This window comes from Chelon labrosus (genome assembly GCF_963514085.1).
Source record: "Chelon labrosus genome assembly, chromosome: 9".
Lineage (NCBI taxonomy): Eukaryota > Metazoa > Chordata > Actinopteri > Mugiliformes > Mugilidae > Chelon > Chelon labrosus.
The window spans coordinates 22,560,056-22,581,751 of record NC_140359.1 but is presented as its reverse complement, the minus strand read 5'-3'; the positions used below and the strand labels follow the sequence as shown (position 1 = coordinate 22,581,751).

General features: G+C 44.4%; 1 protein-coding gene across 1 annotated transcript in view; it reads left to right on the top strand.

The window, feature by feature from the left end:
• The window catches only part of arl15a (ADP-ribosylation factor-like 15a), a 94,464-nt gene extending 86,455 nt beyond the window's left edge, over nucleotides 1–8,009 (top strand). The window contains exon 5 of the mRNA XM_084551901.1: nucleotides 6,190–8,009. Within this exon, the coding sequence (XP_084408027.1) occupies nucleotides 6,190–6,342 (153 nt within the window). The 3' untranslated portion in view covers nucleotides 6,343–8,009. The remainder of the gene's footprint in view (nucleotides 1–6,189) is intronic.
• The last annotated feature ends 13,687 nt before the right edge of the window (nucleotides 8,010–21,696 follow it).

Below are 21,696 nucleotides of genomic sequence, written 5' to 3'. Positions count from 1 at the left end.
CACACTGACAACTATTACAGAGTTTCTTAATCCTCCACTCAAGTATTTCTGAGTGTGTATTCTCCCCTCCCAGACTTTGCGCATGGGTCATTTACCCAAGAGGTAGCCAGAATTTTTGGAAGTCATCTGACTTGTTATAAGAAAAATAAAATAAAAGTGCCTTGGTGCTTGTAAAAAGACAGCGAGAAGATCTACCTGATCTCCGTCCAAATGGGAATCTTCTCATGCACATTTCTAGCCGTACTTTCAGAATGCATGCCTATATGGAAATAACATTATCACTGTGTACGCAGTTAACTGCAATAGCATTGTTCCAAGGAGCACGCTGAAAGAGTCTGTAAGAATGTCCCCTGTGCATCCTAGATTTACAGCACGTCTGAGGGCGGCTCTGATCTGGCAGTGGTCAGCTGGCTTTGAAGAAAAGTGTACTGCAAGTGAATCGCTTTGAACCTGAACTGAGCTGAGCCCAAGGGACGACCCGTGGTCTCACCTGAGTGGAACAGGACAGTAAATCTAAAGGCTGCTCAGGTTTTGCACTGCGACTCGGGGACTTCAGTCGTAATTTGTTGCAGAATCCCTCATCCAACGGTTCTGCAACTCTGGACCGGTTCCAGGATGGCCCCAACGCTTCTACGTGCAGACTTAGCCTGGATAGTTTCCACAGAAAATTAAAGGACTGAACCAAAAGTCCACAACTTTGTTTTTTTTCCCACTCCCTCCCCTGTTTGCTCAAATTTTAAGTTTACAGTTATTGTGTTTGTCGTGCATGCAGACCCACTGCATGATTCTGCATTGTCCTTTGCATTGCTTAGTGCTCCCTCAGGCAATTTGTCCAATGTTGGGCAACCTGGTTAGTGTGCAGGTACAAAAATTGGCGCACAACGTGGCAGAGGTAGTTTAGAATGGACATGGGTTTTAATGATCTTCTTTCTGCTGTGCCACCTGCAAGCTTTCCCAGCATAAGACTTCTCATCATCTGGGGAAAAAAAAAAAAAGGTTACGATGTTATGTGGCTCACCTCAAGCTATTCTAATACTTTCACTGAACAGATGATCAGGTCATTATCTTCCTTGGAGAAGGCCCAGGACAGCAATCCCCTCAGAGGCAAACTCTTGGGTCCATTACTGAAGGTGTTGCTTAAATAGGCTTTCGGTTTTGCTTACTGGCCAGTGGGCTGTTTCATTTGACACCTCCCACAGTTTGTGGGGCAATGTTTGTTTTTTCACAGGCTTCCTAAGTGTTCCCCTCTTGGGGACCTCCAGGCTTTCTCATGTCTTTAAGGCTCTTTAGCTAAGCCGGAAAAGCAAACAGAGGCATATCTATTATATGGTGAGTGGATCTCACATTACCCTCCCATTTCAATGCAGTCGCCAGTGTGGGCCACTTTCCAAGTGACTGATATCTTCACAGGGGCCAACATGTCAAGGGAAGGTGTAATTGATTGTCTTGGATATTTGAGTATGCCACTTTCCCTAGTTCAGAGACCCCCTAATGCTTCCTTCTCTGGTTATATAGCTTACTCGTGCGGTGAGGTTTTGACATAAGACAGTGAAGCTTGATAGACGCGTGGTCACGGCACATATTGGCACAAACGCCCAAATCTTCCATTTTATGAGGGTGTCATTTTAAACCTATATTATACTGTACTAAACTATATTACGTATACTATATCACATATTCACACACCTATATGTTGCAGTATATAAAGACGATATGTGACCACTCTCCGCCGACTTTCACACAGGTCATTTTATGCACACATGCTCTTAAGCAGCCTTTGAAAGAAGGATGTTATTTCTGTTTAAATGGGGCCTCTGCTGAGGTTTATCCAAATGAAAACCTCAAGGCTGAAATCACTGGTTCTCCAATGAGTTTATTGAGTAAAGCTTTCCTTGCATCACCGAGGGAGTTTGGATAGTAGCCTGCAGGAAAGCTGTGTTGGAAGGATAACATATCTGTCTTTTTATCAGCTTCTCTTTAGATTTGGACTTTTTTTTTTTTTTGAAACGTAGCTGAAAGGCAAAATCCTCTCAAGTCAACATTTCCTGCTCTTCCTTTTATGATCTTATTACTTAAACAGGAAGAGATTATTAGTATTATTTGATATTATTCAATTTAATTTTGATATTTTTCTCAGACTTCTTGAACCTGAGCCGCCCGTTAAGAGCCAGACTCGACTAAATAACTTGCCCTAGATGAGAAATTGAGAGCTGACAGCACAGGTCATTTAACTTTCTTTTTTACGTTACTTATCTCCAGTATAGGAGTGTGTCCAACAAACCTGCATATGCTCCATCTGGCTTTGCCGTTAACCTCCGCAAGAGTACCAGAACTGACTTTAGATTTCCTTAATATGTGTGAATAGCTCATAACCGTTGAACCACAGCAAGCGTTTTTATCAGAAATAGCCTGAACACGGCATCTTAATGTTACTCTGTTGTATTGAACCTCTGCCGTTGTACTCTTGCTACTGTAAAACGGACTATAGGACACAAACATTAATTAATTTTCACTGCAACAAAGGTGGATCATAATGGGCTGCACGTTCAATGTGCAAATCTCATAATTAAGTCAGTTTATCTCAGTAAAAAATTACATTTTGTTAATTTTTTTTATCTTGGGAGCAGTTTTTTTTTCCCACAATGCTGGTGAAGCGACAGTGAACGGGTTAAATCTTCAGCTTAACTATAAATAAATTCTTAGCTGGGTTTCTGGGAAGTTTGAAAGAGAAGCACAAAGTCAGTCTGGACTGAACAGTCTATAGGTGTAAATGTGAGAGAGGGAACTTGTTCTGTATCTGCGTGTTAGTCCCTGTGAGGCTGGAAACCTGTTGCACTGTCCGTGCTGGGATCATCCGACGTTCGACCTATGAACCTAAAGAGAAATATAATTGGCACATTGTGGAAAAGTATTTGATTTTATGGACAGATTATTTTATTGTACCTGCACTCTACTTGAATTCTTCAACTGCAGAAGAGAGGATGTACATTTGTAAAGGATATGCATTTGTCTGGGGGGGTTTCTCTCCTGTAGGGGTACCTCAAGTTACCTGCATGTCTCGGACTTGGCCTCAGACACCTTGGTTGGTCAGGAGGCCGGAGCAGAGCTCTGCCGGCAGTAGACAGTTGTCAAAGCTCTTTTTATTCTGCCAGGATCTCCTCTTGTCTTGACGTGATGCCAAAAGTGGCCATCACATGTAATAAGCTCTCGTGGGTCAGGAAGCAGCTGGATGCATGTGCCACACATGCCCATCCGCTGTCTTAAGGAGCCTGAAGTAAGCTTGCCAGGGTCAAAGCTTAAGCTTAGCTGACTAGCTGTTCAGCCACTCCCTGCAGACGCACTCACAAATAGTCAAACCTAACAATGTGTCTTTAAAGAACTGGATATTCCTAGAAGCGTAATTTCAAAATTATCTTTTTTTTCCCCACATTTCCTAAATATGGATGACAGGAATGAACCTTAACATACTTTCCCAACCTGAACAACTTGGCCGGCGCCTCTCCCTCAATCAGTGGTTAAATCAGTTGCATACTCAAACACTGATTTATATCCTCCATCATTAATTGGTTTATCATTAAATCGGCCTTCTGCCCTCTGAATGAACCTCCTGTATAATATTGCAGCAGTGCTATTGTAAGCTTAGAGGCCTTCTGACTGTAAATCAGATCTAATCTTTTCATATTGAGGAGGTGGAATACGTCAAGATTTCACTTATGTATATTTTTTCTGAGCTCAACTCAATTGCACAATTGAATATAAACTTCAGCACGTGCAGGTCTCTAATTATTCAGGGCTGTTGCTGAACAGTTGTACGTTTCTGCACGTTACAGTACAGACCGCTGTCTACCATGACTGGCTGCCAGCGGCGGCAATGCAGTTGACACAAACACAAGTGATTAAAGATTTTTTGACACCCTTATGGATGTATAAGCTGCTTTCTCCCGTGCACAAGGCGAGGCCCCCGGTCTGTATGACCTAGACTGGATGACCCAGTGGTCATCCTAGGAGCCATCTGGCAACCCACGTCTTGTGTGGCTTACCCATCCCACTGCCTCACGCAATTCCTTAAGCAAGCATAAGTGTGCTTAGGAGGACTTAATCTCAGAGAAACTGGTTTGGGCCACACTGCTGACTGCCAGTATGGAGCATCCGGCTGTTAGGTCATGGGGTTCCTTCGGTCATGTAACACAGAGACGGTGTTTTCGGGCAGCATGTCCTGTCCGTCTGTCGTGCGATTAAAATCTCTGGAATGGATATGCCCCGTCAATAAAATGTGGCCGGTGTGAAGGTGTTCCTATCAGCCCGCTATTAAGTAAACGGGGGATTCTTTGGTATCACAGACAGCTGGTGTCATCACAAGTGCGTGGCATGCAGTGAAAACTGTAGAAGTCGTCTAGTATCGTTGGCGAGATCAGTTGTCTGTTGCATAGCGCCGAAGAAGGCATTTGCCACGCTGAGATGCCCCTGGGTGTGTTCTGTTGCCCTGTTAGGCAAGGAGGGGAAGTGAGGGAAGCTTGAGCCTGTCTGCACTTGCACAGAGGTCACTTCTGGCCTTTTGACTGTCTGCCAGTGCAGGGGCCAGAGTCTTCCAGAAGAGGGCCTTGGCTACAGGCAGACAAGTAAGCCAGCCAGCCAGACAGGCAGCCAGCCGCATCGTCTACAGTTTAGGTCTGGGGCTAGAGCCTGGACTAGGGCAGCTCATGTTACCCAGACAGATTTGTTAACACTGTTTGGGTCCACTCGGCTTTCTAGCCAGGCCTCTGAGCCAAACGCGGCCGAGGTGACTTAATCTGTCATTAAACTCACATTACACCCGGACAGAAACTCAGCTCAGGGGGGCAGAGACGGCACTCACTCTCCCACTCGCTGGCATGGCTGGCTGGGTTTGAGCAGACACAAAGAATACACCTCCTCCTCCTCCTCCTCCTCCTCCTCCTCCTCCTCCTCCTCCTCCTCCTCCTCCTCTCCATCCTCTTCATGCCACACACCATGGCACAGCTAGACAGCCCAGCACGGTCTAGACAAAAGCAATTTCACTTGAAGTTGAAAAGTCATTTGACTGTGTGACGGGCATCCTTGTGGGTTCTGTGGCTTTTACCGGGTGCACAGTTCTCTTTGTTTTCTTGCACTGTTCAGAATATCTGCAGCCACCAGCCTTTATTTCATATATAAATGCTGTAGCATAGGTATTTCTGCAGGGACTGATTAAGGGACTGATTAATGTCCTCTTTGTGTGAAGGAAACCCGATTCGAAGACTTTACTATTGTCACCTGTTCATAAGTAATCCATAAACTTCTAGTCAGGTAATGCCAGCCGTTATCTATGTGATACATATTCGTTTAAGCATTTACCACCGCAGCGATCAAACTTAGCATGAAGCTCAGTAAATAAGTTAATAATTATAGTTTAATTGCATTTCTGCATTTGTTTTCTCATTACTGCTGGCAGTACATGCTGGTCTTTGTACGTTCTTCGGGAGGACACGACTGAACTTGGTTCACATCGGGCAAAAAAAAATAAAAAAAATAAAAAAATTGCTTCCATTACTCTCAGCTTGAAAATGTCAGAAACCCTAACAACCTGCAGTACCCTCAGTGGAGGTCTAAGACATTGTTTCCCTCTGCTGAGATTTGTTTTTACGTAGCAGCTGGTTCTGGTTCTCCCCCAAAGCTCAACTGCACCCCCACTGTCAAGAGCTGCCAAAAGCCAACATATGAACTTTATAATCAACTGTTACAAAGAGCAGTGCCAGGCCATATATTTCTCAGTTAAAAGGACTGTTTTGTTTCGTTTGGTTTTATTCTACGTAACTTTGTTAATTTGATTTATTACTTCACACTTTGGTCAAGGGTAGAACGGCAAATTTAGACCCAGTTCTCGCTCCTAATTGGCTGGAATGAAGTGAAACCTTTCAAAAAACTGAATTTAAAGCAGGTTTTGAGCTGAATTCATCTGATGTAACGTTCATGATGGTGTGCAGACTGTTTGCTGCGTATGGCACATGGTTTGAGACTAGAGTTACTTACTTTTATTTAAAACTTAATGTTTGAATTTGAGCGAAGCTGTTTTGCAGCAAAATATAACATTTAAAGGTTTACTGTCATGCTAATGAACTGAATGTTTTGATGTTTTGAATATCTGACGTGACGCTACGGTTTAAACTCACCACGCCGTGTTTTTGGCTGCAGGTCAAGAAGTACTTTGAGCTGGAGCCGCTGGCCCGAGGGAAGCGCTGGATCCTGGACGGCAGCTCCACCGACAACATGGAGGCGGTGAAGGACAGCTTCGGTCAGTTCATTAGCCTGCTGGAGGACAAAGACACAGAGCCTGCAAGGATATGATGCTAACACTGCTAATGCTAAGAGACGTTAGCAGCTGCGACGAAAAAAAATGAAACACCACCACCACATCCTGCTGGTGCCCATGTACACACACCCAGACACAAACATGCACACACAAGAAAACACGGCAGATGATGGCCTCTCTCTTTGTATGTTAACCTCCCTTCACTGTGGTCCCCCCCTATTTTTTTTTTGTTTTTTTTGTTTTTCAAACTGGAGCCGTGCACAGTCGAACCACTACAACCTGACGGAGGAGAGCCGCCATGACACCCACCGAGTGTGAAGCAGTTTGTCGCGGAAAAAAAAAAGAGAAAAGCATTGAACTTTGCCAACAATGGAAGTCTTGTTTACTACTGTCTGTGCCGTTGTGATTTCATCAATGGTATTTGGGACGTATGGCATTCCTCCAGTCATCATTGGACACTAACACACAAACACACACACATACACACACACACAACCACACGGGAGCCCAGGTTGTCTGTAGATATGTTTAACATCCCCACTAATTACTTTGCAGGATGTTTGGGTGGGTATGGTTCTTTCCACTGAGAAGTACTGTATGGCTGTCAAGTGTGTTTCTCCTTTTGACTCAGTAACAACGTACGACGTTGTGCGATCGGAGCGCGTAGTAGTCCGAAGCCTTGTGTTATATGTACGGTAGTTACATATCGGTGCGTCACGCCGTGTCTGAATATCTAATAATCTGAATAGTGTAATCTGAGTGTTTCATGGAGTATTATGTACATGCAACGAAGCATACTGCTGTGTATCCTCCTGTGCAGCCATACACACACGTACTACTAATGTGACTGCGTGCAAGGTGACTTTATGGAGACGTTGGTCCATTTTGGAGAACGCGGGAACAAGCCTGAATGCTTTTATAAATGTGCAACCTAGGATATATATTTTATAGCTCTGTATGTTAACGTAGAGCTGCATTTAGAGTTTTTATATGTCTTACGTCACATTTAGGAATTCTTTCAAATCAACGACCAAAAAAAAAAAAAAAAAGAAGAAGACTGATGATGATTGACCGGGCTGGACGCGCCCACACGGTAGAGATGTAATGGATTATGTGTCTTTTCAGCATTCAGCAAATGCCACGTCTTGTTTGTTTTTGTTTTTTTCTGTTTGAATTCGACATAATCCCTCTGAACACTGGCTGGTGGCTGCTGCAGTCGCCTCCCATCAGGGCGGAATACAAACTATCAATCAAGCGCAGCAACAGCTGCATCTGACAAGTCCCTGTCCGACACCCTAATGCCTTCCAACTGTCTGAAGACCCCTCCCTGTCTGCAGTTTATCGCGTACCCCTGCCCCGCTTCATCCCGTCCCAGCCAAACGCTGCCCTTCCACTCCAGCTCCACTCCCTGCTCCCGTTACTGCTCGGCGCTCGTTCCTCTCAGACGGGCCGTCCTCTTTTAGACTCCACGCCTCTGAAATGGGTCTAATTCAATGTGCCACAGGTGTGTGGTTGTCGCCAAGACGTGTTCACGCTTCCTCTCTCTGTGTGTGTGTGTGCGCGCTTCTTATTTCTGTTGTCGTTTTGATCAGTATTTTTGTCAGGTTTTTAGAGATTGAATCACTTTTTGTACCTGATGTGAGAACTGAGTGGATCAGTCCATTTCTTTGCGTAAATGCGAAATAAATCTGTTGACTAGGGATTATTACCAGTGTTCTGTTCTCTGTTCACACACATTTTATTTTAAAACACTCACGTTTTGCATTTTGTCCAAATTGGTAATTAAAATTTCATATTTGCTTATTTATAGCGTTTAATATATAGGAAAACATTTCTTTATCTTGAGTTTCACATTTATTTGAATGTGTAATCTTATATCGGAGTATGGTTGACCGTTTCTCAGTTTGTTAGAGCAGTATAAATATTTGCTTTGTTCTCTCTTCACAGAGTATCTGCAGACCTGTGCAGTTGTGTTTGTGTGAGTAAGAAATTTAGTCAAACAAGGTATGAATTTACAGACGGGATTCTTAAGTCTGCTTTAACAGTAAATAACGTAATAATGTAAAGTCTAAAGGCAGTGAGTTTAACGTTTTAATGTGTCTGGACATATTTTTCTTCAAAATGTTTGTGATTTAAGGCGGCCTGTGGAAATCGGAGAAGCTGGAGGATAATCAGGAAACGGCAGATGAGCCGGTGGAGCCGAGGCAAAGTTTAAAAAAAAAAAAAAAGAAGAGCGGTCAAAGTGGAACAGCTGAAGAAAGTTTTGAGTGGAAAGTTAACCGAGTGAGACAGGAGTTCCTGATAAATATACTCTCCTCTGTGCTACCTCTGCCTCCCCTTTTCTTCTCCTCTTGCCCTTCTTCCCTCTCTTTCAAATTAACCGTGTGGCTTTAATACAATGTGTGTCATGCAGGTTGCCCTGGCGACTCTTTGATCCTGTTTTCCAGTCTCTGCCTCTGGGGCAGACGTGCTTCTCCTCAGTCTGCTGCACAGCTCTGGAAGCTGCTGCTGCAGCCCTGAGACAAACCATGGGCTGCTGCGCTCGTCTCTCTCCCGCCCCCTCCACCCCCCTTTTATTTTTTTTTTCCTCCTCCCGCCGCTCTCTCTTTTTCTCTCTTATTTTAAGTCCTCCTTTTCTCCCCTTGCAATTTTAAATTTCATCTCTCTGTCTCACTCTGCTTCGCTTTGGTCACATGCTCGGCATGGGCATCGAGGGTGCCCCGGGGGGAAGGGAGGAGGCCGGGACCTCGGTGAAGCGGCCCTCCTGGGATAACCAAGAGAGGCAAGGGGACCCCTCACTCTTCCTCTGCTCCCCACTATCTCCCTCTGTCTGTACATTTGATTTTACTCCTCTGGAAAAAAAAAAGATGCAGCCTGTCCTCTCCTCCCACACGAGACCTTTACCTGCTCTACCTGCGTAATGGCTGCTGTCTGGCTCGGCGTTCGCCCAGACTCTTCTAATCCTCAGTTGTAGTGTTGTTGTTTTAATGCAGTCCAGCCTTTTCCAATCAGTCTGCGCTTGCTGTTGCTTTACCAAGCAACAATAACTGAGACATGATGTTTACTGGAGTGGATACAGTATCTGAAGAAACATTCAAGTCTCTGCACGTTGTTTTTTTTTTTTTTTTTTTAATTCACTGAAATGATAATTAACGGTTGCCTTGAAGGGAGGAAAGCGCTGAGAAATCTAAAAATCTATGGCAAGCCTAATGGTTGGCAGCGATACAAAGCGAAGGTTTGATTTGTAACAAAAGGCAGAAACATGCAGAAAGGCCATTTAAAGAATGACTGAGCCAGACGCTGCACAGAAGCAAATTGGACTGACGCAACAGGGTTCAGACCTGCCAACCACAAGCAAAGATCCAACGTGCGAAGAGGCAGTTTATCATTTGTCTTTTTCAGGGGGTTTTGATTTTTCTGACGTCAACGGGCGCTGCGCTCGCATCAGCGTCAGTCCTTTTCTTCATTTGCAACTTGGTTACACCGTGTAAAACACACACATACACACACACACACCCTTTACAGTCAACAGGAGATCATGAGAACGCTCCGGGGCACGCATCATTTCACAGTGTAGGAAGTAGAGGATGAGGCCATGTGGGTTTATAAACCTAGAGAACCTTAGCTACAATTGATCTTCTGCATGCGCGACCACAATATATACAGATAACTCTCAACAGTCAAGTGGTAGCTGTCTGAGAGTGTTTGCACTTGCACATTTCTTTCCTCCGGTAATCAGAAACAGGCAGAGATGGAGCCCATCATGTAAGCTCTGCTGTCGTGTATAGATCATGTAGCATCTGATGAGGGAAGGAAAAGCAAAGGGAACATGTGATGAATCCGCAAACGTCTGCCAAGAGCGATAGATCTTGTGCGAGAGTACAATACCAGAACATTAAGTGTCTTATGTTACATGACTGACTTTAGGATAAATCATATCTAAACAGCTGCTGCTTTTCCTCTTTATCTGTCAAATGGTTGAATCATGCGTCACCATCGTATATATAATATAGTTTTTGGAGTTTGGTGACTCATTTTGTCCATTTTTTGATCAGGAGACGTTTCTTTTCTTTCATATTTTGCCAGGTACAGCTTCGTTTATAAGGACAACACTGTGCCACAGCATGAGGACCCACCAGAGGTATGAACAAATGCTAACACACACACACACACACACATCTAAATAAACCCTCTCGAGCTTTGTGAAATGCAAATGCGTGACCCCGGGGACACAGGGAACCTAACTTTCGTTTACAAGACAAACAAAAGCCGGGCATGTTTTCTTAAACTCTGCGAAGAATGCCTCCTTCTCTCCGTCTTCTCTCGTCCGGCGTGTGTGGCAGCGTTTCTGCTGATAAGGCCCAGCCGGGAGGTGGAACAGATGTTGCCCCCCGACATCCATCTGGGCCCTGTTCCCCTGCTCCGCCCGCACCGACGGGCCGGTGCTCCGCGCGGGACGCTCACAGCGAGGGGGCCCGAAGGGAGAGCTCTCCTCCTCGGGACCCTGGAGCTGTGACGCAGCGCAGAGGCCCGGCTTTTGACGCTGCTTTCACTCAAGTTACGTGTGAGACACCGGCCCGTTATCAGGCGGGACCTCTGGGTTCATCCGAGGTGTTTCCTCTTCGTTTCAGCACCCTCTGACACACACACCCCTTTGAAAAATAAACACGAGTGACGGAAATGCATCGACGTGATGTAACCTGGTGACGAAATGGACCCTGGAGTAAATAATCACTTCCAGATATGACGGTCTTGACTGCGTTCTCCTTGAGTTTATTTATCAAGCTTCACCCTGAAGCTGTCAGGCTCATGTGTCGGCTGTATTTTAACGTGACGCATTAATGGAAAAGCAGCAGTGGATGGATGGTATGTAGTGGGCAAACGAGGGTCAGTCTCCCTAAAATGAGAATGCATCGATTATTTCACATCTTAAATATATATGTGAATGTGTTTTCCTACGTGTAGCAGGAGATTCCCGCTGCAGCGTGACCCTGAAGGTCTATGGTGGAGCTTTTAAACTCACAAAATCTCTCCAAGAGCTGAATGAATCTCTGAGTGACTTGTCTTGATTTCCCCCACTCGAGTTTCTTTTGAATTTGAGCCTCGATTAAACTTCCTTATGCCTGATATAAAAAAAAGAAAAAAATGAAGAAACATATGCACGCTGGAGGATATTAAATTACTCTGAATATGTAATTTAATAACAAGTGGAAATTGATTATTAGGAGCCAAACCAGACCGCGGTTATTCCTTTACCTATCTTGGACGAGGAAGTCTGAACTCGCATTAGTTTGAAAGGTGAACGATAACTCACTGTCGCTTTTAACTTTTATTTTTTTTAAAAACAAAACAAAACAAAAAAAAGATCACGGATGATTTGTTGGAACAGATTTGACCTGGTGAGAGTTCGAGATCTGTCTTCTTTCCCAGACGCCATCCGGCTCAGATTCTGGTTCATACATCCCACAGCAGGTCAGTGGGAGTGAATGTGAAGTTTCGCAGGTAGTGGAACTTCTGGATTCTTTATATGGTCGTAGATTAGAGCAATGAGTTTTATTTAAATATATGTATGAAGTGACTGGTAATAGCTTTAAAATCCATTTATAAAACCCTCTCAGGTTAGTGTTTGTGAGTTTGAGATGAGATCAACTCAAAGCTTTTGTCCCTCCAAAACCTTTCGGAAACCATGCTGTGCGATTCTCCTCTGGCCTCTGTGGCCGCCTCTTGTTTTTCCTGCGTGTTTTGAATGCCCCGTCTGTTGGGTGACTTCCGTGGGATCCCCGGCAGCCTTGTCACTCAGATTGTTTGTCCTGGGGACGAGATCTGTGTGAGTCCTGTTTCCCTTCCTCTCTCCTCGGGCCCGAGTGCTGATGGAGACCCGCATCCCAGGTGGCCCACACATCAAAACAAGAGGGATCGCGGCTCTTGGTTTTCAGACAAACATCACTCACTTTCTTTGTTGTCTGAGGGACAGGGGGGCACGGCGGTTTATCTCCAGAGGATCTCTCCCCACCCACCCCGCTATCGCCTTCCACCGGCCCACTGCCCCATCCCACAGGAGCCTCTAAAAGCAAATGTCAGTCAAGGGAAAGGTGTTGCATTCCTAGGAAAGGTCAATTAGTGGTGGCCAGTGAAGGATCCGCTGCATGTTTAACTCAAAATACAGGAACTATTTAAAAATTTAAGATTTATTTCCTAGCCGCCAGTCTCAACCACTTCCCTCTCTTTTTTTATTTTACGATGACACCTCTGTCTCGTTGTGGCCCGTGTTTTGAAGGTAACCGCCCTGCCCTTCCATTCCAAAAATACCTACCGCACGCAGCCACTGTAGTCTGCTGTGAGTTATTTAACGCCGAGCCCCGACTCACATATGAAACCTATTGCCTTCCCCGTGATGGGGGGGGGGCCAGTAGCAGCTCGCGGTGCAGCGGCTCATCCGACCCATCTGTGCAGGTGATTCCTTGCCCCGGCTCTTCCCCTCCAGGCCCGCGAGGAGCGCCGTGTGTAGGGGACTTTTATGAGCATGACCTTAACATGCCCGTCTCAAGTGGTCTAGACTCTGCGCTCCGTTTACTAGAGTCCCCGTCCCGCTGATGGCTATCAGACTTTTCCCTTTTTACTAGTGACTCTCTCTTGTCATAACTCTTTGAAGACGGACAGACGCGAGGCTTCGGCCGTTCCTTGTTGTGGACTTTTACTGTCACGGCTCTGCAAAACAGGGAATAACAAAAGGGAGGGCCCTGACATGCACTGCCTCTCTCTCTCTCTCGCTCTCTCTTGGAGGAACATGTGCCGAGTACAGCTGTGGTCTGGCCCGAGAAGGTGGTGAAGCTTTCATGCAGTGCAAATGTCAGCTTTGAATTACTATCAACATAAAGCCCAAGTGTCAGGGAGCATAGATCTGAGGAGGAACTTGTTGAAGGGCCAGTTTCCTATGAGACAAGTGAAATTAAACAGCAACTTCGCTCCATTCGCTGCGTTTGATGCTAGTTTTTAATCCGGCTCGGTGGGCGCGGACCCACGGGCGATTAATCAGCCGCTAATACGTGGTAAATATTTAATGGCCGCCTATAAATGCACTCCTTTATACATTATGGTCTGTTTGGTGCGCTCGCGTGGCACCGAGCCAATCACTGTAGGTGGATTAGCTCATTGAATCCAAACAGTTTACGGGGAAAGCGGCTCCAGTGACGACACTATGTGGGCAGCTTGCAGCTCTCAAAATACAAACCTTCCATGCGAAAAGCGAAAAAAGGAGAAAAAAAGCGAGTCTTTCACCGGGACAGTCTCGTAAACACGGTTGCTGCGCGGAGAGGGAACACCTGTGTTTTACCAAACTTTTGGCGCGGGGCGGTTTGATCGCTGCCAGAGCCATATTTGGTCGAGTGCAAATTTAATGTTGCCCTTAGAGCGATGACAAAACGCAGCCTGACTCACGCACGACACAAAAAAAAAAAATAAAATAATGGGTCACAATAGAAGCAGGGGAAGGTGCTGGGATGATTCAGCGCTGCCGGGGGAAGCAGGCTGCAGGAGCAAACGTGGGTTAGATAGTGGGAATAAGCTTAGAGCTGCAGCCAGAAATAGTGTTTAAGGTGATGGGGATTAGGGTTAAATGTCGGCAAGGTCAAGTCAGAGACCAGTTTAGATTGGCTTAGAGACGTTAGCTGGTCGACGGACAGCCAGAGCTCTGAGTATTTCTCTACTTTTACAGTAACCAGCGGTTAAGACAAACCTGACCTCAGCCATCGCGAATATGAAACTATTTAATTTGATGCACTGAGAGGGAAACTTGACGAGAGACGAAACCACCACCTACAGATTTATTAAACATATTTTAACACCTCAAAAACTGATGAAGCACAACAGACAATAAAGCCTTAAGGCTCGATAGCTTGTGTTTAGTAAACAGCTTTCCCGTGTCATCTGTTTTTTTTTTTAACCAATGCGAATTCAATTATGAAATATTTCTCCGGTGCGGTGTTTTGGGATCCCGTGGCAGCCCGCCCCCCCTGTGTTTACTGTTGTTCTGAGGATTGAGCCTAAACATCCCCTAATGGGATCAGCCAATAGGAGAAACCCAGAAGCAGAAAATATGTCTGCTGTCTTACCTGACAGATGGCAACTCGCTGATCACAACTGTGCTGTCATAACAAGTGCGTAGTTTAGAGCCGAATGTCATTCGCTCCTTCTCAAATCCAATTCCTGATGTCTAATGATCTGGTCGCACATGAATGAGGATTTCCAGTCATTTTTCGTTTGAAATATGGCGATCTTTGTCGGATCAAATTTGTAGTCCTCACAGGTCCTTTAATACGTTTTCTACAGCCCATGAAAACTTCAAATCTGCTCAGGTATCTTATTCTAACCCTAACCCTAACCCTAAACTGCCATCAGATTTCCATTTACATATTAACACCTATATTTTGCATTCATTAAACTATAACTAAACTAACCAGAACACTTACAGCTGCTGCTTCATCCCATCACATAATATTCAGGATGCTTGGTGCACCATTTTCCCCCCGAAATTGAAATTAAACCCCATCTCTATTACAGAAAAAGTAGTGAAAGGTTGCTATTAAAGGGGAACTACTGTTTTTCAAAGCCTGGACCTTATTTCTGGCATAAAATACGGTTGTTTACTCACCCATATAACTTTTGTGTAATTCGTATTCCTTCGGGAGATATTTATATCTGCGTACACCATATAGTGGGAGTGACTGGGGCACCGAAACGCAGCCTCTAAATAACGCATTATCTGCCGCGAAAATCGTTCATTTCACCAGTATTTTGTTATCGTACGCTAGTGCTATTCCCTGTTGAGTCCGGAGTTACCTGTTATCATCACCTAGGGTCTATAGATTGACCTTCAAACCCCGGATGATGTCTTCTGACCTGGATGATGTCGTCTCTGAGCACCGTGCGCACCCACAACGGTCGGCTTGTTTACCTGTAATTTGCTACTGCTAGTTTTTTTGCAACATGTCTGAATATTTTTCCGACTCTGAGGTTGTGGATGAACCACAGCAGTAGCAAATTAGAGGTAAATAAGCCGACTGTCGCGGCTGCGCGTTATTTAGAGGCTGCGTTTCGGTGCCCCAGTCACTCTCACTATATACGCAGATCTAAATATCTCCCGAAGGAATACGAATTACACAAAAGATATACGGGTGAGTAAATGATCGTATTTTATGGCAGAAAAAAGGTCTAGGTTGTAAAAAGCAGTAGCTCCCCTTTAAGTCACATCACTGCAGTTGTAAGAAAGATTTAATATATTTGATATTTAAGCACATTTATGTAATAAAAGTTGTTTCCGAATCAGAATTACCTCTATTGCCAATCATGTTCAACACAATTTGTTGTGAAAATCGAACTATAAAGAAAGGATAGACTCTGCTGTACATATTGTGCATTAAGAAGTTGAGGATTAATATGCTGTATGCATGCTTTCACACAAGTCACAGTACGTTCATTTGATCACTGACGATCAACCAATAAACCAATAAACCAATAAATTATGTTCTCCGTTAATCATAAAACTGCACAGATTCCTGCAGGGAGTTTGTCTAGTTGATTGTTCGTGACAATTTCAGCAACTAAACTAAAACCTCACTCTAAAAAAACTCTAAAATCAGCTCTGAACTACAAAGTGCTGAAATATAATTTACTGCTTTCACCTGGCCAAAACTAAAAGAAATGATGTGCTAAAAATGAAAGCGGTGACATTCTTGCAGTCTCCTCAGTCTGTCTCTCCTGTTGCTGCTCAGCGGACCCCCCTCCCGCCCTCCCCGGCCCCCTGAATCAGCCTGGTTCACATACACAAGATTAAGTAGCAAAAGTGACATCCAAGACCAATCGGGCCACCCAAGAGAACCGCAACCAGCGGAAAGGCTGTGAGAGCCCCCTTTTGCAACATTAATCTTCAAGCCTCTCCTGCGCTGCCAACTCACATCTCCCTCAAACAGGACAGGGAGGAGGAAAACTGAACTTTTCCCTCCCTGAAGGATTTCTCCCCTCCATCAATTAACTCTTTGGGGGACAATTCATCGTCACCCGCCATGTGCCAGACAACTTCAAACACTGGCAAAATGAATTACTTTTCCAGACATTTTTAAAAACGTGTCTTTAATTTGGCAACAAGGAGATTAGTGTGGACGTAAGTTCAATTTGTAATCCACCTAAATGCCTCCGCGGTGACACGCGAGGCAGGAATTACTCTAAAAAACACTCTGCTTGAAAGTGATTTATGTCAGAGAAAACGGCGTTTAACTCGTCTGTTGAGAGCAGTGGAGACATTTCTATGACCTGTTCCGCCCATTAATGAGATGTTAATGTTCAGCAATGGAATTTATCTTAAATGTCAGAGGGCCATTAAAATAGACACAGAGGGATCAGCGTGCTAACTGAACTACGTCAACCACCTCAGCTACCTTTTGTCTTCTTTGCCAACCAATAGCATCTTTGATCTCTTTCAGGAAGATAACTCTGTAGTGTGTGAGTGTGTGTGTGTGTGGCGGGGGTTATCCTGACCTTCCGCGGGGGTGGCGTCACGTCCAACCTGATAGCGGTGTGAATAGGAAAACAGAAAAGATGAATACAGCAACTGATAAATAGCGGAACATGAGTGTGTTATGGTGTGGATGCCTTTAGTCCCAGGAGAGGGCCTTCCTAACCCCAACCTTTCTTCTGCCAGAGACCTGAGAAGCAAAGGGGGCTGTCGCGCCATCTAACAGTGCTCCTTTGAAGAGAGCAGCGCTGAAGTCGAGCGGCATGCCACAAATACCTTCTGCTGGCCTTCGGTAAGACTCTTTGCACATGGCTGGAAACCTAATCTACTGGAATATATCTTCTTTAAAGGATCAGGCGAGTGATATTTGATGTTTTGCCACAAAGCGATGAAAAAGCATCGAACGGTATACAACTGATGCACCGTTTCTCATAATTTATCTTATTCTTACCTAAAAACACATCAAGGAGCTACACTTGCTTTGCTGTAGGCGACACGTTCCTGCACCACAGTGTACACGTTGTTTAAATCCAACATACCTCTGCCCTAAATACACTCACCGACGCACCAACTGTGCATTAATCCGCACCCGGAAATAGTCCTCGACAAATGCTCACTTTTCTCCCGTCTGAGTAACTTTTGCTGGAAGCTACAGGGGCCGGCAGTGCTATGAAATTATTTGGTCTTTTTCTTGAATTGAATTTTATATCAGTGAGAAACACATTCAGAAAAAGAGATATTCCCAGCTGGAGAGAGACAACGCTACCTGTAGCTTTAGCTAGTCTCAGTTAGCTATAGGAGGCGGACTTAGGTGACCTTTCAGCTTTTTTAGGTTTATTTATTTATTTTTGCTTCCGAACGGGTTCTCACTGTATGAATTGCTTTTACACCTGGCTGAGATCCGATCTCAATGCAAGCCCTGACCACCTCCAAATGTGGTCTGGCTGATAAGTTATCCAGATACAGATTGTGTGCTAATACCAGATGTAAATGAGATTTCTGCTCCGGGTCAAACACAGTAGTAAAGTGTTTATTTTCTTTAAAGCGCATTATTTAAAATGTAAACTAAAACGTGGAATGTAAATCTATGGAAAGAGACCACTTTTACATAATATGGATACTGTAATTTACAGAAATCTGCAAAAGTTTCAGGCCTTAAATTGAACTGAGGATGATTTTAGTGTGGTGGGTTGGTGTTGCCTTCACCTTTAAACCGGCACCGGTCCTCCTCGGCACGTTTGTTCTTGGTTATCCAAGGTTCCTGGCAGACATGTCGACCTTGCCACAGTTCTTCTGTGATTTAGTCCGTCTCCGCGTCTTCTGTCTCTTCTTAGACTGACTCCATAACTCTGAGATCATGACTGTGGGGGACATACCATCTGCAGGACTCCTCGTCCTTCTCGTCACTGAAGACCGTTCTTTACGACCCTGGCTCGACGTTTGGGCTCGTCGTCATGCTGCAGAATGATATAGGGAGCCTCCTTGATATAACTGCATGATGGATGAGTGTCGAAATATCTTTTGCGTAGCACTGTCCATAATGAAATCGTAAAGTTTCTGGAAAATCTATTAGGAGCCTTTTTATGGATCAAATCAGCAGACAGGAATGTCTGTCTCTGGCCAATCTAAATTGATTAAATACCTGTCAAGTTAGGAACATCGTCGTTTTGATGCAAAAATCAGAAATCAGTCCCGCTCGTCGTTGTGTATTGCTGCCCGCGAAGACCTCATAATGCCCGAGATATGAAGTGAAAGGTACTCCAGTGTGAACAGCATGCCAGATTCACCATTATCTCTTGATGCATATAATTTTCCAGCCATCAAGCAAAGTCATAAAGATCTTTATTTTGAAAGGCAGAAGATTGATTTCTATTTTTTTAAAAATGGACAAATTGGTGTGGAGGAGAATGATGAAGAACAATTCAGTGTATAGTTAAACAGGTCCTTGTGTGCTCCTTCCTGTGAGCTCTAAGAGCTCTGAGTTTGGTTGACCACAAGTCATAATACATCTGTGTCCACAAAGTTTCATGAAAACAACACACACACACATATTTGTTTCTGTCTTTAAAGGGACTTTATTGAAATAATGCTTTATTAGCCCCATACTTTAAGCCACAGCCATCCCAATTAAATGCCCAACCTTACCTTAATTAAACTGTAACCTTTGTAACCAACAACACAAAGTTGTAAGATCTAGAAAAATGGGCCAACAAGCACAACATGGCCCCACAACGCCAGTCTTCCGCAAGACTTTGGCCCCCACAACGTGACACAAACAAGAACCCCCGCATACACACACACACAGGAAAGCTTGTCGTTTGGCGGCAAACGAGTTGCGTGCCTCACCGCCCGGGTTGGGGAGTTCACAGCAGAGAGCGGTGATCATTAGGTCGTCGTGGGCCAGAAAGCGGTTCGCGTGAGTGAAGGTGTGTGTGTTGTTTAGAAAAACTCTGTTAACAAATAACATCTTGGCAAACGTTCAAACTAAAGCCTTCACACCAGCTCTTCTGTCCAGCTGCTGAGTCGAGACAGAACGCCGGGCTCAATAATGGCCTGTACGCTTTCCAACAGTGTGGAGGAGTGTAAGTTGATTTTTATTTTTTTTTTACGACGGGAAGCTTAAGTCTCTCACGGCAGTAAATAAAAACAATTCAAGGTGGATTAAGATTTCCATTTGTAGACAGAACTACCACAGGAAGTCCCTTCTCTCTGGGCTCCGTGGTTCATCATGTTCTCTAAAACGAGAGATAATTTTTGAGAAAATATCTTGCGTCTGGGAGCCATGTTTCTCTGTCAGCGCTATAAAATCTGAAAGCACGATTGAGTGTAACACAGACTGTGGTTTCTTTCAGCATCACTCGCTACAGCGTTTTTTTAGTTTTTTTTTATTGTATCTTCCAGCTGGTGAGGCCAATTATTGCTTAAACCATAAAACAATAAAACATTATGACACTGTTAGCGACTGAAAACACTATAAAACACTGTGTAATGAGCAGGTGCTGCACTGTATCTGTTGCACATATCAGTCGAGGCGAATTCAAATCTGCTCGGTGCATATGCAATCATTGTGCTATCGCTGAATACATTAGAAAACATGTCAATTAACTGGCTGCTTTAATCCTGCGTATATGCGCTGATTAACTTAAAGGCTTCTTCTTTTTTAGTTAGCTAAACACTAGCCTGGTGCAGCCACACTTAATTCTTATCAGAATTTAAGAGACTCTAAGACCTGCGCATGCAATTAGACAGTCTTACAACCAATGAGAGCAGCCAAGTCTGGACATTAAGTGATTTAGGCATTCTCGATAAATGCCTCGAATCATTGTTAATTGTTTCGTTCCTTAAAGTTATTTCGCTGTCAGTATCTTTTATAACAGACACGATAACAAGCTTTAAACAGTTTTGTTGTGAACAAAGTCAACTCCACAGTGCTCAGATGTCAAGTATGACTGCGTCTTTGTTACTCTTCTGTCCATCAAAGCTTAAAGCCCGCCCCGAATGATTTGATTGGCCCAGCAGATCTTTGCTGAAGCATAATCGGTTCCCAGTGGAGTGACTTCCAGCAAACATTCTACCTCACAAAATCCGTAGAGAGGGGAAGTTGGTCTGGCTTCCAGGCTCTGGGATGCTCCCAATATCATTCTCTTTTACACGTTTTCCTCCACCTGTCGGATGGATGATCACTCTGATCAGACTTTTGTACGCGTTTTCCCTCATCAATCAGACTGTCAATTTTTTGACATGTGTAAAGTTGTTCTGCCCAATGTGAAGCATAATCTATTATAGAAGAGGACTTGCTAATCCAAACTTTGACAATTAGATTCAACAGATAACCAAGACAGAGCCACGTTTTCCATGGTGCTGCCCGTCTCAATTCTGACTTGGTTTCAAACACTCATTGTTTTACTACCCCGATGTTTTTCTGTCCCTTCTGGAAACTGGAATGAATGTATCTACTCCACCCAGAGAAATCAGATCAAGAGTTTCCACGGTTATGAGGCTGTTGACAGAGAACCTTCACAGGCACATGCTTATTGGGTGCTGATATTTTCCCATTAAGCTCATTACGCCACTCCTCTCAATCTGAGTGAAAAATCCCTCTGAACCGGCCAGTCTGTTCTGACTGAAGTGGTTACACAAGGAGTTATTTTTTTTTTATTCAGATTATTACCGCATGATCCACGGTCCATGTAAACGCAGCAAGTGCGCTTTCGACACTGCGGAGAAAGGCCATTATTTATGGTGAGCAGCTGCGCGAGCCATGGTGACCAGCGCTGCGTTGAACTTTTCCACCGGGGTTGTGCAGCAAATATAAAAATTGACTTATGTTTGCTGATCCCAACTTACCTGGACGTGACAGAGAAATGTCAAGGACAAAAAAAAAAAATCAGAAAGCACCTGTGCACGGAGACCGATGTCTCTGCATAGAGATGAGAAGCTCTCATTGCACAGTGAAGTCTGTAGACCATCCACAGTAACACTGACACCGACTCTGGGAAGAGATGTTGCTGTTGAACTTGGTGTTACACCAAATTGCATGGCACCAGATGCAATTAAGAGACAAGGGTCTTGTTACCGAGTAATGCAGATATATTTTGAAGGTTATCTGCGTCCTTGCGAACCTGACATTTTCTCAGTGTCAACACTAGACCACGCTGATTAGGACTGTGTGTACGACCCAACGCTCCAAACCAATGTTTACGGCTGGACTGATCAGAGCAATTGCATCGTTGATGTTTGCGTTGTAATGATGGTTTCGAACAATGCCACTGCGCTGCCATTCTCATTTCACGTAATTTATTGCGCTTATAGGCCAAGACGGGTGGAATGCTTTCAACTTTTATGATACAAAGTTGTGCCAAGAGCGTTTTTTCCCCGC